The 15885-nt window shown below is 42.7% G+C and overlaps 1 protein-coding gene across 1 annotated transcript in view; it reads right to left on the bottom strand.

Moving 5' to 3' along the window:
* The window catches only part of meltf (melanotransferrin), a 53076-nt gene that overhangs the window by 16609 nt on the left and 20582 nt on the right, over positions 1-15885 (bottom strand). Inside the window, exons 7-8 of the mRNA XM_061975615.1 lie at positions 7945-8012; positions 6316-6503 (exon numbers count right to left, since the gene is read on the bottom strand). Of these exons, the coding sequence (XP_061831599.1) occupies positions 6316-6503; positions 7945-8012 (256 nt within the window). The remainder of the gene's footprint in view (positions 1-6315; positions 6504-7944; positions 8013-15885) is intronic.

Here is a 15885-nt window from a genome sequence, read left to right as displayed (position 1 = left end):
CTCACTAAAAATCCTGTTAACAGACAAAGATGCAAACACATTGATGTGAAATACCACTTCATAAGAGACATTGTTGCTACTGGTAGGGTATTACTGGAATATTGCCCTACAGAACAAATGGTTGCTGATATCCTGACAAAACCAGCTACTAAACAGAAGTTGAAATGTTTTTCACAGAATATGTTTGGCAAAACAGGATGGTGAGGGATGTTCTTGAAATGTTGTTTACAAATTGTTTTAACACAGTGAGCTAATAGCGAGTGGGGGTGTTAAGATTGATCTGCGCTCTTACTCTGTGTGGCTTTGTTCAAAGGTTGGCTGTTATAGCGCATGTTCCCCACTTGGGGCGCTCTGGAGCTGGTGTTGTGTGTTATGTTCAAGGAGAAGAATAATAAAGTCTCCTCGTGTAAGAGGACGTTGATCAGACTCGATGAAAGTGTCGTTTATGTACACGCAGAAAAGAACTCCACGAAGCTCAAACACCTTAACACACTCGACAAATATTTTTTTGATTAAGTATAGGGATCTATTCCATTGCATAGTTTGATTTTTTTGCTTTTATCTGCTTTTTGCAAGAATATGTAAGACTCTTTTGTACTGTATAACAGCCATCTTGCTTGGTTGACCACCACTGTTTTTCAATACAAGCAATAGAGCGATGCACGTTACTCTATGAACTTTTTTTTATTTTCTACTCAATGCTAAAAACAAAACATTATTCAAACGTATACAAACCATGAACACTTTTCTGATACGTCTTTAAGTTCATTATGAATATTTTACACTCTTTGTTAGATACAATTCATCCTATTCCACCTATTTAAAGTCGCCCTTTGCAACATACTATCTTTGTGCAGCATGACGGTAGTGTTGTTGCTCTCAGTCAAACACAAAAAGAGGGCGAGACAACTCGCAGGCATCCAGAGTCAGTAACGTTAGTGATTGAAAATAAATCAACACAATTACAAAATATAACTCGCTAAATAGGACTATACTTGCCAACCTTGAGACCTCCAATTTCTGGAGGTGGGGGGTGGGTGTGGGGGGCGTGGTTGGGGCGGGGGCGTGGTTGGGGGCGTGGTTAAGAGGGGAGGAGTATATTTACAGCTAGAATTCACCAAGTCAAGTATTTCATATATACATATATATATATATATATATATATATATATATATATATATATATATATATATATATATATATATATATATATATATCCATCCATCCATCCATCTTCTTCCGCTTATCCGAGGTCGGGTCGCGGGGGCAGCAACCTAAGCAGGGAAGCCCAGACTTCCCTCTCCCCAGCCACTTCGTCCAGCTCTTCCTGTGGAACCCCGAGGCGTTCCCAGGCCAGCCGGGAGACATAGTCTTCCCAACGTGTCCTGGGTCTTCCCCGCGGCCTCCTACCGGTCGGACGTGCCCTAAACACCTCCCTAGGGAGGCGTTCGGGTGGCATCCTGACCAGATGCCCGAACCACCTCATCTGGCTCCTCTCGATGTGGAGGAGCAGCGGCTTTACTTTGAGCTCCTCCCGGATGGCAGAGCTTCTCACCCTATCTCTAAGGGAGAGCCCCGCCACCCGGCGGAGGAAACTCATTTCGGCCGCTTGTACCCGTGATCTTGTCCTTTCGGTCATAACCCAAAGCTCATGACCATAGGTGAGGATGGGAACATAGATCGACCGGTAAATTGAGAGCTTTGCCTTCCCGCTCAGCTCCTTCTTCACCACAACGGATCTATACAGCGTCCGCATTACTGAAGACGCCGCACCGATCCGCCTGTCGATCTCACGATCCACTCTTCCCTCACTCGTGAACAAGACTCCGAGGTACTTGAACTCCTCCACTTGGGGCAAGATCTCCTCCCCAACCCGGAGATGGCACTCCACCCTTTTCCGGGCGAGAACCATGGACTCGGACTTGGAGGTGCTGATTCTCATCCCAGTCGCTTCACACTCAGCTGCGAACCGATCCAGTGAGAGCTGAAGATCCTGGCCAGATGAAGCCATCAGGACCACATCATCTGCAAAAAGCAGAGACCTAATCCTGCAGCCACCAAACCAGATCCCCTCAACGCCTTGACTGCGCCTAGAAATTCTGTCCATAAAAGTTATGAACAGAATCGGTGACAAAGGGCAGCCTTGGCGGAGTCCAACCCTCACTGGAAAAATGTCCGACTTACTGCCGGCAATGCGGACCAAGCTCTGGCACCGAGCATACAGGGAGCGGACCGCCACAATCAGACAGTCCGTTACCCCATACTCTCTGAGCACTCCCCACAGGACTTCCCGAGGGACACGGTCGAATGCCTTCTCCAAGTCCACAAAACACATGTAGACTGGTTGGGCAAACTCCCATGCACCCTCAAGGACCCTGCCGAGAGTATAGAGCTGGTCCACAGTTCCACGACCAGGACGAAAACCACACTGTTCCTCCTGAATCCGAGGTTCGACTAACCGGCGTAGCCTCCTCTCAAGTACACCTGAATAGACTTTACCGGGAAGGCTGAGGAGTGTGATCCCACGATAGTTAGAACACACCCTCCGGTTCCCCTTCTTAAAGAGAGGAACCACCACCCCGGTCTGCCAATCCAGAGGTACCGCCCCCGATGTCCACGCGTTGCTGCAGAGTCTTGTCAATCAAGACAGCCCCACAGTATCCAGAGCCTTAAGGAACTCCGGGCGGATCTCATCTACCCCTGGGGCCTTACCACCGAGGAGCTTTTTAACTACCTCAGCAACCTCAGCCCCAGAAATAGGAGAGCCCACCACAGACTCCCCAGGCACTGCTTCCTCATAGGAAGACGTGTTGGTGGGATTGAGAAGGTCTTCGAAGTATTCCCTCCACCGATCCACAACATCCGCAGTCGAGGTCAGCAGAACACCATCCCCGCCATACACGGTGTTGATAGTGCACTGCTTCCCCTTCCTGAGGCGGCGGATGGTGGTCCAGAATTGCTTCGAAGCCGTCCGGAAGTCGTTTTCCATGGCCTCACCGAACTCCTCCCATGTCCGAGTTTTTGCCTCTGCGACCGCTGAAGCCGCACACCACTTGGCCTGTCGGTACCTGTCCGCTGCCTCAGGAGTCCTATGAGCCAAAAGAACCCTATAGGATTCCTTCTTCAGCTTGACGGCATCCCTTACCGCCGGTGCCACCAAAGGGTTCTAGGATTACCGACACAACAGGCACCAACTACCTTGCGGCCACAGCTCCAGTCAGCTGCCTCGACAATAGAGGTGCGGAACATGGTCCATTCGGACTCAATGTCCAGCACCTCCCTCGTGACATGTTCAAAGTTCTTCCGGAGGTGGGAATTGAAACTCTCTCTGACAGGAGACTCTGCCAGACGTTCCCAGCAAACCCTCACAATGCGTTTGGGCCTGCCAGGTCTGTCCGGCATCCTCCCCCACCATCGCAGCCAACTCACCACCAGGTGGTGATCGGTAGAAAGCTCCGGCCCTCTCTTCACCCGAGTGTCCAAAACACGAGGCCGCAAATCCGATGACACAACTACAAAGTCGATCATGGAACTGCGGCCTAGGGTGTCCTGGTGCCAAGTGCACATATGGACACCCTTATGTTTGAACATGGTGTTCGTTATGGACAATCTGTGACGGGCACAAAAGTCCAATAACAAAACACCGCTCGGGTTCAGATCCGGGCAGCCATTCTTCCCAATCACGCCTCTCCAGGTTTCACTGTCGCCGCCAACATGAGCATTGAAGTCCCCCAGTAGAACAAGGGAATCACCCGGGGGAGCACTCTCAAGTACTCCCTCGAGTGAATCCAAAAAGGGTGGGTACTCTGAGCTGCGGTTTGGCGCGTAAGCGCAAACCACAGTCAGGACCCGTTCCCCCACCCGAAGGCGGAGGGAAGCTACCCTCTCGTCCACCGGGTTGAACTCCAATGTACAGGCTCTGAGCCGGGGGGAAACAAGAATTGCCACCCCAGCCCGTCGCCTCTCACTGCCGGCAACGCCAGAGTGGAAGAGAGTCCAGCCCCTCTCGAGAGAACTGGTTCCAGAGCCCTTGCTGTGCGTCGAAGTGAGTCCGACTATATCTAGCCGGAACTTCTCCACCTCGCGCACTAGCTCAGGCTCCTTCCCCCCCAGCGAGGTGACGTTCCACGTCCCAAGAGCTAGCTTCTGTAGCCGAGGATCGGACCGCCAAGTGCCCTGCCTTCGGCTTCCGCCCAGCTCACATCGCACCCGACCTCTATGACCCCTGCTATGGGTGGTGAGCCCATTGGAGGGGGGACCCACGTTGCCTCTTCGGGCTGTGCCCGGCCGGGCCCCATGGGGACAGGCCCGGCCACCAGGCTCTCGCCATCGTGCCCCACCTCCGGGCCTGGCTCCAGAGGGGGGCCCCGGTGACCCGCGTCCGGGCGAGGGAAATCTGGGTCCTTTGTTTTTATCTTTCATGGAGGTCTTCGAGCTGCTCTTTGTCTGGTCCCTCACCTAGGACCAGTTTGTCTTGGGAGACCCTACCAGGGGGCATAAAGCCCCCGGACAACATAGCTCCTAGGATCATTGGGACACGCAAACTCCTCTACCACGTTAAGGTGGCAGCTCAGAGAGGAGATATATATATATATATATATATATATATATATATATATATAAGAAATAATTGACTTTCAGTGAATTCTAGCTATATATATATATATATATATATATATATATATATATATATATATATATATATATATATATATAAATAAAAGAATTACTTGAATTTCAGTGTTCATTATTTACACATATACACACACATAAAACTCATCTACTCATTGTTGAGTTAATGGTTGAATTGTCCATCCTTGTTCTATTCTCTGTCACTATCTTTCTAACCATGCTGAACACCTTCTCTGATTATGCATCGCTGTGTGGCACGCACAAAAGTGCTATCATCAAATGCACTAGATGGCAGTATTGTCCTGTTTAAGAGTGTCACAACATTGCTGTTTACGGCAGACGGACTGCTTTACTGTAGACGTTGTTTATATTGTGGGAAAGCGGACTCAGGTCCGCATGGAGCTGGAGGGGGCGTGGCCTCCAGCTCCGCCTGAATTTCGGGAGATTTTCGGGAGAAAATTTGTCCCGGGAGGTTTTCGGGAGAGGCGCTGAATTTCGGGAGTCTCCCGGAAAATCCGGGAGGGTTGGCAAGTATGAATAGGACTGTAACTAATTTACTAATATTAATTAGTTATTTATCGTCTAAATAACACGATAATTTGACACTCCTACTTTTTACTAAATAAAGTGAATACATATAAGATGAAACACAGCTGCCACAAATAGCTCAGAAAACAGTGAACCCGCTTATCTCACCAACCCACAGACTGGCTGATTAACGTCGATATAAGTGGTTGTCAACATAAGTGGTTGTCCACATCATGGAACTAACAATTATTTGCACATCTTCAACATTTTCCAGCCCCCCAACCCCTTGTGTCCAAAGACACAAAACAGGGGGCCACAAAAACTGTAAAAATTTAAGCAAAAAGACGTAACGTTATAAAAAAACCTGAAATGTTGATACTAATAACTAATAATAATATGTTTTGTATTCCAAAATACAAAACTGACACAAAATTTTGTTTTCAAATATATATAAAATCATTTTCAGAATATGTTTTACAGAGCGTCTTCAAGCTGCTTTCTGACCGTCTCTTGCACCGTTTTCTGGGCAGTCTTATTTACGTGCCTCCACTTTGACAGCGTCCTCCGGTAAACTAAGATATTTGCTGACGTCACAACTGGGAAAAACGTCACAAGTTGTTAAAATTCCGAACGGCTCCTTTGGAAGGAGTACGAAGGAAGACAAGATTGTTTTATAAATATCTCCGCCATGGTGCCAATAGGTAAGAAAAGTTGGTTTTACATAATAGATCCCCTTTAAAGGTCTGATTAAAACAAATTTGATTTATGTGTTATGGTGTCTGCTGGTGTTTTTGGTATTTTTGTACCTACGCCAGGTTGTTGATGTTTGTGCATACATATGTATTTATTTGGTTTCTTTTTTTTTTCATATGATATTGTAGCGACAGTAATATTATATATAGTTCTGAGTGTTAATTTAGGGGTTGGGTGATAGGGGAAGTGGCGTTGGCCTGCTAGTAAATGTAAGGTCTATTTGTCTTGCTGCAAGCCATACAGTGATTTCTCTGCAAGCTTCCTTCTGGTGATGAAACAATCTAACAATCCCCTCATCGTGCCTGCGTGCAAAAACAAATACTGCAATCTTAATTGCAGTGATATTGTACAGTATATTTGTTAAGGATGAGGCTGTTACTAGTGTAATTGATTTTCACCTACCAGTCCTTCAGTCAGCATGTTCAACACCACAGAGGGAGTGATGTGATCGCCAACCACAATGGCTCGGAATGGGACACGGACCAGATTGCACGTTTGCCACTGATTGACAGGAAGTCTTCTGCCGTCACGACACAACAGCTCATAGTCTGATGAAATGAGTTTTGCTGCCCAGCTGGGGGGGCCTTTACCTGGTGAAAATATCAAGTGGTCACTTATGGCGAGAATAACAAATACTAGTAGTATATACTCTGTGGACAAGTATTTGTATTGCACATTTAGAAAATCAACATGTAATACATTTAATAAGAAAAATATATTTTTAGATAACAAATATTATATCTAAAACAATACAATAAAATGTATTACAAACACATAGTTTTATTAGCTTCAGCACGTTATGTAATTGTTACGGTAATTTAGTTGATGTCAGGTTTGTCACTGACAGTTTAGTAATGTTTTGGATTTCCCTCTGTCTTTATTTCCTGTAAACGCTCTTTTTTTGGTTCAGTTTCCTGCTAGTCTCCCTGAGCGCTGTTCCCCTCAGCTGCGGCTGATTGGCACCTGGCCACACCTGGTGTCAATCAGCCAGCTGCTATTTAGACCTGCTTTGACCTCCAGTGCTGGAGTATTGATTGTCGATGTGATTGTCATTACTACTTGTCGTTATAGTGATAAACTGTTCCTGATAGCTATTTGTAGTTTGCTTTCTCCTAGTTTCTTCTTTTCCTGTTAGCCAGATCCTATTAGCCATTAGCTATTTCCAGTTTTTCTGTTTTCTGTTTCCATTTTGCCTGTTCCTAGTTCCTGGTTTGTGTTTTCTTTTTTGTGGACATGAAATCATGTTTTTCTGCACCAAGCCTGCCTTCTCTGCATCTTGGGGTTCGTCACCAACAAATTATGACAGTTGATAAGTTAGTCAGTTAGTTCGTTAGCAACATAGCACAAAAAAGGTTAGGGCCGATTTTTATGACATTTTCAAGAAATGTCCTAAAAAGGGCTGTTATGAATCGTTTCTACCACATTACCTTACATCTACGCTCCAAGCTTCTACTTCTGTGTGTATGGATGTGGCCCCGCCTCCACCCGCAGACACAAAGACAGTGAACGACTGACAAGCAGCTTCAAATCGCTCAAAAGGTTATGGGCACATTTTGATTAAACTTGCAAGATATCCCAAAAACTGGGATTATATTTTGAAGCTGATCTAGATCACCGACTGGATTCAGCACTTTTTACAAATGGGAAGTAGGGCCTGGCGGAGGTCTCTGTTATCCAAGTGATTTCCTAGTTAAGTAATGTAGATAGTATTTGATTCCTTCAGGAGAGTTCCCTCAGGGAAATTTAAAAAAAAATCATGTAAATGTAATCATAATGTACAGCATTTACCTCAGAGTATACTTTTATGGTTTCCCAATTCAAACACACCATTAGCAACTTCTCCATATTTTCATGGATAAATGTTTGCCATTTAGAAATTATTTCATCATCCCCGGCTGACGTTATTGAATCATTCTGCTCCAGAATGGTGCAGACTAGCAGTGATACAATCAAACTGCTTTGCCAAGTCAGCTACACGCTCAGTCATGTTTTTCAAGCTGAAGTACTATTTTAATTTTACTAAATCATTACCATCTGTATTCTCTTCAACTGTTGTGTGTTTGATGAAGGCAACGTCTCCTGCACCTTCAGCCATACACCTGATGGGGCCAAACAAAAACACGATTAGGTTAAAAACAGTGAATGTTTTTTGTGGTAGAGTAATTATACAGTAGTTCAAATCAATTAAGCATCAAATTAAATGAATAAAATGATTTTCTATCTTGTTGGGTTGTTTAACTAGCAGTTAAACAATAAATTGCAGATATGACAAATTAGAATGCATTTTTTCCATAAAAATGATTGAAATATTAAATTCCATACATTATTTTAGCATTCTTAATTGTTTCCAAATGTGGAAATATGTTATTGAAACTATGCATGAATGCATACTGTTCAGGAAGTCATGTAAAATGTAAGTTTTGTCCGACTTCATAGGTAGCATTTTGAGTAGAATTCCAAATAATTTAACTAAACTGGACAATATTTTATACAGTATTTTGTGAATTTTGAAAAATGTTTTAAAAGTCTAACTGAATAAGATCAGATAACATAATGAATGCTAAACACCTCAAGAGGATGTATGAAGATTAATAAAGTATTATTTTCATCTCATCTTGGCTTGTGCATAATAATGCTGACGTCAAACATGCGGTGTGATAAATGTTGGTGAAAGCTACTTTTTTTTATTCAGCTGTGTGTACTTAATGTTGTGACTGGCTAATCTATTGTTTATGAAGTTTTCGACAGTGCCTGAGAAAAAAAAAATGCCGTGATGTTCGTCTTCAAGAAATATATTGTACTTTTTCCAAATGTATAGTCTGATGCTTTTAAAGAAGGTGAGGCATGGAGGGTTTTGTTTGAACTCCACAGTAAAATAAAAAAAACAGCCTCCACGAACGAACATCTTGCAGACAGACTCAAAAAGCAGGTTACAAGCGTGACTGTCTTTCCCCCTGGTTATTCTCTCTGTATACAAACTGCTGCACCTCTAGTCACCAGTCCGTAAAGCTGCTCAAGTTTGCGGATCTCGGATGGCAATGAGTACGCCTACAGGACAGAGGTGGACCGGCTGGCATCCTGGTCTAGCCTCAACAATCTGGAGCTGAATGCCCAGAAGACAGTGGAGATAATCATGGACTTCAGGAAAGTCACAACCCCACCATCCCCCCTCGCTCTGATTGACTCTCCCACCCTCGTCTCCATCGTGGACTTCTTCCGTTTCTTGGGCACCACCATCACCCAGGACCTGAAGTTGGAGCCAACGATCAGCTCCCTCATCAAGAAGGCCCAGCAGAGGATGTACTTCCCGCGGCAGCTGAGGAAACTTAAGGTGCTGACTGAGATGCTGGTGCAGTTCTACTCAGCCATTATTGAGTCCATCCTCACCTCCTCCATTACCGTGTGGTTCCCCAGCGCCACAAGCATCGACTGCAGCGCATCGTACGTGCTGCTGAGAAGATTATTGGTTACAGGCTCCCATCCCTCCAGGACCTGTTCTCCTCCAGGACCAGGAGGTGTGTGGGTCGGATCACAGCTGACTTTTCTCACCCTGGACACAAACTATTCTCCCTTCTCCCCTCAGGCAGGAGACTACGGTCCATCCAGACCCACACCTCCCGCCACCTGAACAGTTTTTTCCCCTCGGCCATCAGACAATAACAAGATCTGATAGCTCTGTTACAGCTCATTGTATTACCTATTCTGTGTTATATGTGTTTTATGTTAGACGATTGCACCAAGAAAAATTCCTAGTTTGTGAACCTGTTCCCAAACAATGGCAATAAAAACTATTCTGATTCTGATTCTGAATCTGATTCTGTGGAGCCAAATTTACGCCAAATGTACACCAAAGCATATCCAATATGTATTATTAAGACCACAAGGGAGTGTTTTAAATGTAGATTAAAATCATCATAAGTCCCCTTTAAGTAGCATATTAATATAAAAGGTTAAAAAGTAAATATAAATGTTATTATTAGGGATGGAATGGGCATCGAAACACGGCTCCTGGTGCAGATTTAAACGGTGGTGACTGGACCAAAAAAGAAAGAAGCTATCTGTGCCTTATTATAGTGATAATTGAATTCAGACTCATCCACCTGCAACAAGTGCTTTGCGGTGATATTCTACAAGTAACGTCTTGTCAGGAGTGTGGAGCACATTAAAATGTAAACTAGAAGAGGCAATTCCTGAAGGAATTGCATGTGAATGCTCCAATGCTGAAGTTGAACTGAAATGCTGACTGAATGTAGTATGAATGTAAGAATAGTTTGAATGTCGGAATAGTTTGAAAAATGGCCAATTCATTTTGAATGGGAAAGATGTCCCGGAAAACCAGGAATTCTGTGAAATCTGGGTATTTTTGGAATTTGTCAAGGTACGCGATTCCCGAATAGGCTGACCAGTTTGAAGTTGGAACGGTTTGAATCGGGTGAAAAATGTGGAAGGTAGAGCGCGCCAAAATCTGGAGAAGAAGAAGAATAAGCATTCACACAATTATTGAATGGCAGGCGCTTTATATAATATTTTACCCCAAACGTATCCTGGCGACATCATGCTTTGTCACTGATTAGAATATGAATAGAACATTTCTCTCTATGCTTGTGGTGGCTGCATCATTAGTACTTACAGTGCAAAGCAGAAGATCTTGAGTCCGAATCCAGGTCGTGGTTGAAAATTTCACTTGTTTTTTTAATTTATGTTTTAATGATGTTAAAATTGTTTAATATGCTAAACTTCAGGATATTATGATAAAAAAAAGTGGACTGTTACAAAATTATGCTGATTAATAAATACTTTAGATGAGTGATAGCTAGTTATAGCTCAATTAAAGCTTTTGTTATTCTGGAAATTCATTGTGTTGCTCATGGTAAAATAATTGATATGGTGCTGGGATACCCATGATTAGTGAAGTGAAGTGAATTACATTTATATAGCGCTTTATCTCAAGTGAATCAAAGCGCTTTACATTGTGAAACCCAATATCTAAGTTACATTTAAACCAGTGTGGGTGGCACTGGGAGCAGGTGGGTAAAGTGTCTTGCCCAAGGACACAACGGCAGTGACTAGGATGACACAGTCTTGTTCACATACAACCACGTCAAAAGTAGCGTGTCACGTTGTAAAGTACGTAACATTAATTGTACTTGTAAAAGTCACGGCGATATAACGTTGTTTTTCCCAACACTGCTTGTTGGTGATGTAACGTCCTGACAGAAGCACGCACGTCTGACATTCTTTTTAAAATTAGTTTTTTTTTAACACGCCAACATCCATCCATCCATTTGCTACCACTTGTCCCTTTTGGGGCAGCAGACCCTTATAACACTGTTAGCACCGCAGTGCTAGGATAACCAGTAGCTACAACAACAAAGCACTCCCTCATCATGCACCAATGACGGTTAAGGTTGCATTCAGGAACACCCGCAATTATGAGCATCAAACATAACATCGGTAAGTCGTTTTTTTGCACTCTGTCAATGTTCTGTATTGCTGAAATAATACAACAAATTGTTATATCATATTTATGAATGTATTACTCATTTAATTTATATCACTGATAGATCCGCAACAGCATCACAAAAGTCGTCAACCATCCGCCATCCACCCGAACCAACATTTTATCAAAACCACACCCGCCCGCACCCGCCCGTTGTTATATATCTAATATAGACGATGCAAGGCATTAGTGAGGTTATAAAGCTTTTGCCTGTTAAAGAAAGGAGACTGATCCAATGTAGCAGAGACATTCAATGTGTGCCACACATTAGTGGCTAAGAGATATTAATGCGTGATAATATTATTTATCATTATTATAATATTATTGTCATTTCCATTAAGAAAGTGTTGACTATTGATGCCAATGCCCTCAGATCAGGAGTGCGTTCCTCACACTTTGTGTGCGCAGTTGCAGCAAGCAGAACGAGGCTTTTAAGAAGTTAAAAAAATGTTTTAGAAAGACTAGGCCTATATTTTCGTTAGGTAAAAAAAATGTTCTGAATTTATTTCAATGAATATTAACTTGTTAACATTATAATGCTCAAATAGGGACGAGGGCGGGGTGCACAGTGAAGCAGTGAACAATTTTGCGACAAAGATGAACCTTTATTGATTGATCTGCAGCCATGACAAAATATCAGACAATCTCCATTGTCAACGACAGGCAGGAAAATAAAGATAAACACATAGCCTATGTGCTAGGCATAGGCATAGGCTCATACGTTTTTAAGTTGAAATAAAAAAATAAATAAAAAATGTGCCTCATAAGCCTTAGGCTGTCAATCACGTGCACAAACTTAAATTTTACAATAACATATGTATGTCATCTCTATTTAAACAAAAATAGATTAAATAAATAATAATAATAAATTACCTGCAACTTATTGGCCAAGGCAAATAGCTGAAGGGGGGAAATCAAACCCATCAGACTGCACTTTATCATCAAACTTGAATTATAATGAAAATAGACGGTCGCGACAAACAAAGCAGGCTAAATAGCCTTACATTGTCGCCAATCGGAGATGCGCTTCACTTGAAAGCGAGGCCAAATAATTATTCACACATAGTAGTATATCTCGAATAGAAAAAAAACACAATGAACAACGCAATTGCCTTAATTCCTTTGCATTGTAGTGCGCCCAAACAACACGTAACCATCAAAATTATTTAGCTGACCGAACTCAATATAGGTTAGACATGGACTTATTTGGTATAGCCTAGGTAACGTAGACTAATTCGTTTAACATATCCAACCGTATGTCTACTTACTTTTTTTTTTGTTAGCATATGCAGGAATAAAATGGCATCTACAGTGCCAGGATTCAGGCGAGAGCGCCTGGCCTCTAAAATGCGCCCTGCTGCGCTGAAGGAGCGCTCACTTGCGCCACTTGTTGCTGGGACGCAGTGCCTGATGAATAATTGACTGTTTCAAAGAGTGCTGCTCGTTTTTCGTATGTAGGTAACAACATTTAACTATGTATGTATATTTCCAAATTGGTTCAACCGCCAACCGCCCGCATCTATTTAAAATCTATTTTTACCCGCCCGACCCGAGGTTAATCCGCGGACTCCGCGGTTGTGTCCGCAAACCGCGCATCTCTAATCACTGAAGTATTTCGATTACTAGTCCGGTTAACTTGATTGTCTCAAAACGTGGGACGGCGTGGCGCAGTGGAAGAATGGCCGTGCGCGACCCGAGGGTCCCTGGTTCAATCCCCACCTAGTACCAACCTCGTCATGTCCGTTGTGTCCTGAGCAAGTCACTTCACCCTTGCTCCTGATGGGTGCTGGTTAGCGCCTTGCATGGCAGCTCCCTCCATCAGTGTGTGAATGGGTAAATGTGGAAGTAGTGTCAAAGCGCTTTGAGTACCTTGAAGGTAGAAAAACGCTATACAAGTACAACCCATTTATTTATTTATTTATAAAATTCCATGAAAATAAAGTCAAACATTTTTTCTAAAAAAATGTGCAGGTTTAAAACTGTTTTACATACTGGTTTGGGCACTGTTTAAGTACAAACCCCGTTTCCATATGAGTTGGGAAATTGTGTTAGATGTAAATATAAACGGAATACAATGATTTGCAAATCCTTTTCAACCCACATTCAATTGAATGCACTACAAAGACAAGATATTTGATGTTCAAACTCATAAACTTTTTTTTGGTTTTGCAAATAATATTTAACTTAGAATTTCATGGCTGCAACACGTGCCAAAGTAGTTGGGAAAGGGCATGTTCACCACTGTGTTACATGGCCTATCCTTTTGATAACACTCAGTAAATGTTTGGGAACTGAGGAGACACATTTTTTAAGCTTCTCAGGTGGAGTTCTTTCCCATTCTTGCTTGATGTACAGCTTAAGTTGTTCAACAGTCCGGGGGTCTCCGTTGTGGTATTTTAAGCTTCATAATGCGCCACACATTTTCAGTGGGAGACAGATCTGGACTACGGGCAGGCCAGTCTAGTACCCGCACTCTTTTACTATGAAGCCACGTTGATGTAACACGTGGCTTGGCATTGTCTTGCTGAAATAAGCAGGGGCGTCCATGGTAACGTTGCTTGGATGGCAACATATGTTGCTTGGATGGCAACATATGTTGCTCCAAAACCTGTATGTACCTTTCAGCATTAATGGCGCCTTCACAGATGTGTAAGTTACCCATGTCTTGGGCACTAATACACCCCCATACCATCACCGATGCTGGCTTTTCAACTTTGCGCCTATAACAATCCAAATGGTTCTTTTCCTCTTTGACGTCCACAGTTTCCAAAAACAATTTGAAATGTGGACTCGTCAGACCACAGAACACTTTTCCACTTTGTACCAGTCCATCTTAGATGAGCTCAGGCCCAGGAAGCCGACGGCGTTTCTGGGTGTTGTTGATAAACAGTTTTTGCCTTGCAAAGGAGAGTTTTAACTTGCACTTACAGATGTAGCGACCAACTGTAGGTACTGACAGTGGGTTTCTGAAGTGTTCCTGAGCCCATGTGGTGATATCCTTTACACACTGATGTCGCTTGTTGATGCAGTACAGCCTGAGGGATCGAACGGTCACAGGCTTAGCTGCGTACATGCAGTGATTTCTCCAGATTCTCTGAACCCTTTGATGATATCACGGACCGTAGATGGTGAAATCCCTAAATTCCTTGAAATAGCTGGTTGAGAAAGGTTTTTCTTAAACTGTTCAACAATTTGCTCACGCATTTGTTGACAAAGTGGTGACCCTCGCCCCATCCTGGTTTGTGAATGACTGAGCATTTCATGGAATCTACTTTTATACCCAATCATGGCACCCACCTGTTCCCAATTTGCCTGTTCACCTGTGGGATGTTCCAAATAAGTGTTTGATGAGCATTCCTCAACTTTATCAGTATTTATTTCCACCTTTCCCAACTTCTTTGTCACGTGTTGCTGGCATCAAATTCTAAAGTTAATGATTATTTGCAAAAAAAAAAAAAATTTTATCAGTTTGAACATCAAATATGTTGTCTTTGTAGCATATTCAACTGAATATGGGTTGAAAAGGATTTGCAAATCATTGTATTCCGTTTATATTTACATCTAACACAATTTCCCAACTCATATGAAAACGGGGTTTGTACTTTTTTTTTTAAGTATCAATTAGGTACTGGTATCGGTTCAAATTTAAACAATACCATCCCTAATTATTATACATTAAGAAAAGTCAGTGATACAAGTAAACAATTTAAGAATAAACTGTTCCGTAAAAATAAACAAAGCAGAAACAATGCAAACATAAATTACAGTATGCACTGGAAAAAAAATACACCTATGAGTATGTAAATAGATCGACATGTACTAATTGGAGCTGGCGCAGTTTAAATAATTTTACAAATATGATGTTTAATCTACTTTACTGGATTGTACTGTACCCCAGCCACTAATCCTCTAACCCAGGGTCAGCAACCCGCGACTCTCGAGCCGCATGCGGCTCTTTAGTGCCGCCCTAGTGGGTCCCTGGAGCATTTTTAAAACAGGATTGAAAATGGAAAAAGATGGGGGAAAATTTTTGTTTTTGTTTCAGTAGGTTTTTTGTTTGAGGACATTAATATGTTTGTGTGTATGCTTCACTGATGAGAGTATTTGACTAACATCGTTTTGTCCTACTAATTTTGGCGGTTCTTGAACTCACCATAGTGTGGACAGTAAAATCTTCCACTCCTTCTTTGTCTCATTTTATCTACCAAAAGTTTTATGCTGTGCATGAATGCATAAAGGTGAGCTTTGTTGATGTTATTGACTTGTTGGAGTGCTAATCAGGCATATTAGGTCACTGCACAACTGCAAGCTAATTAATTCTAACATGCTATTTAGGCTAGCTGTTGTAATATTTCCATGTATGGAATAAACTGCAGGGCGATTTCTTCAGGCTTTGAGTTGTGTTTTTATTCCAACAGGTCATCTACCTCCAACTTCTCTACCGTTAGTTGTGTGTCTCCAACCTTACTTCC

The sequence above is a fragment of the Nerophis lumbriciformis genome, linkage group LG14, assembly GCF_033978685.3.
Source record: "Nerophis lumbriciformis linkage group LG14, RoL_Nlum_v2.1, whole genome shotgun sequence".
Taxonomy (NCBI): domain Eukaryota; kingdom Metazoa; phylum Chordata; class Actinopteri; order Syngnathiformes; family Syngnathidae; genus Nerophis; species Nerophis lumbriciformis.
Note: the sequence above shows the minus strand (reverse complement) of the source record. Positions and strands in the feature narration are given on the sequence as shown.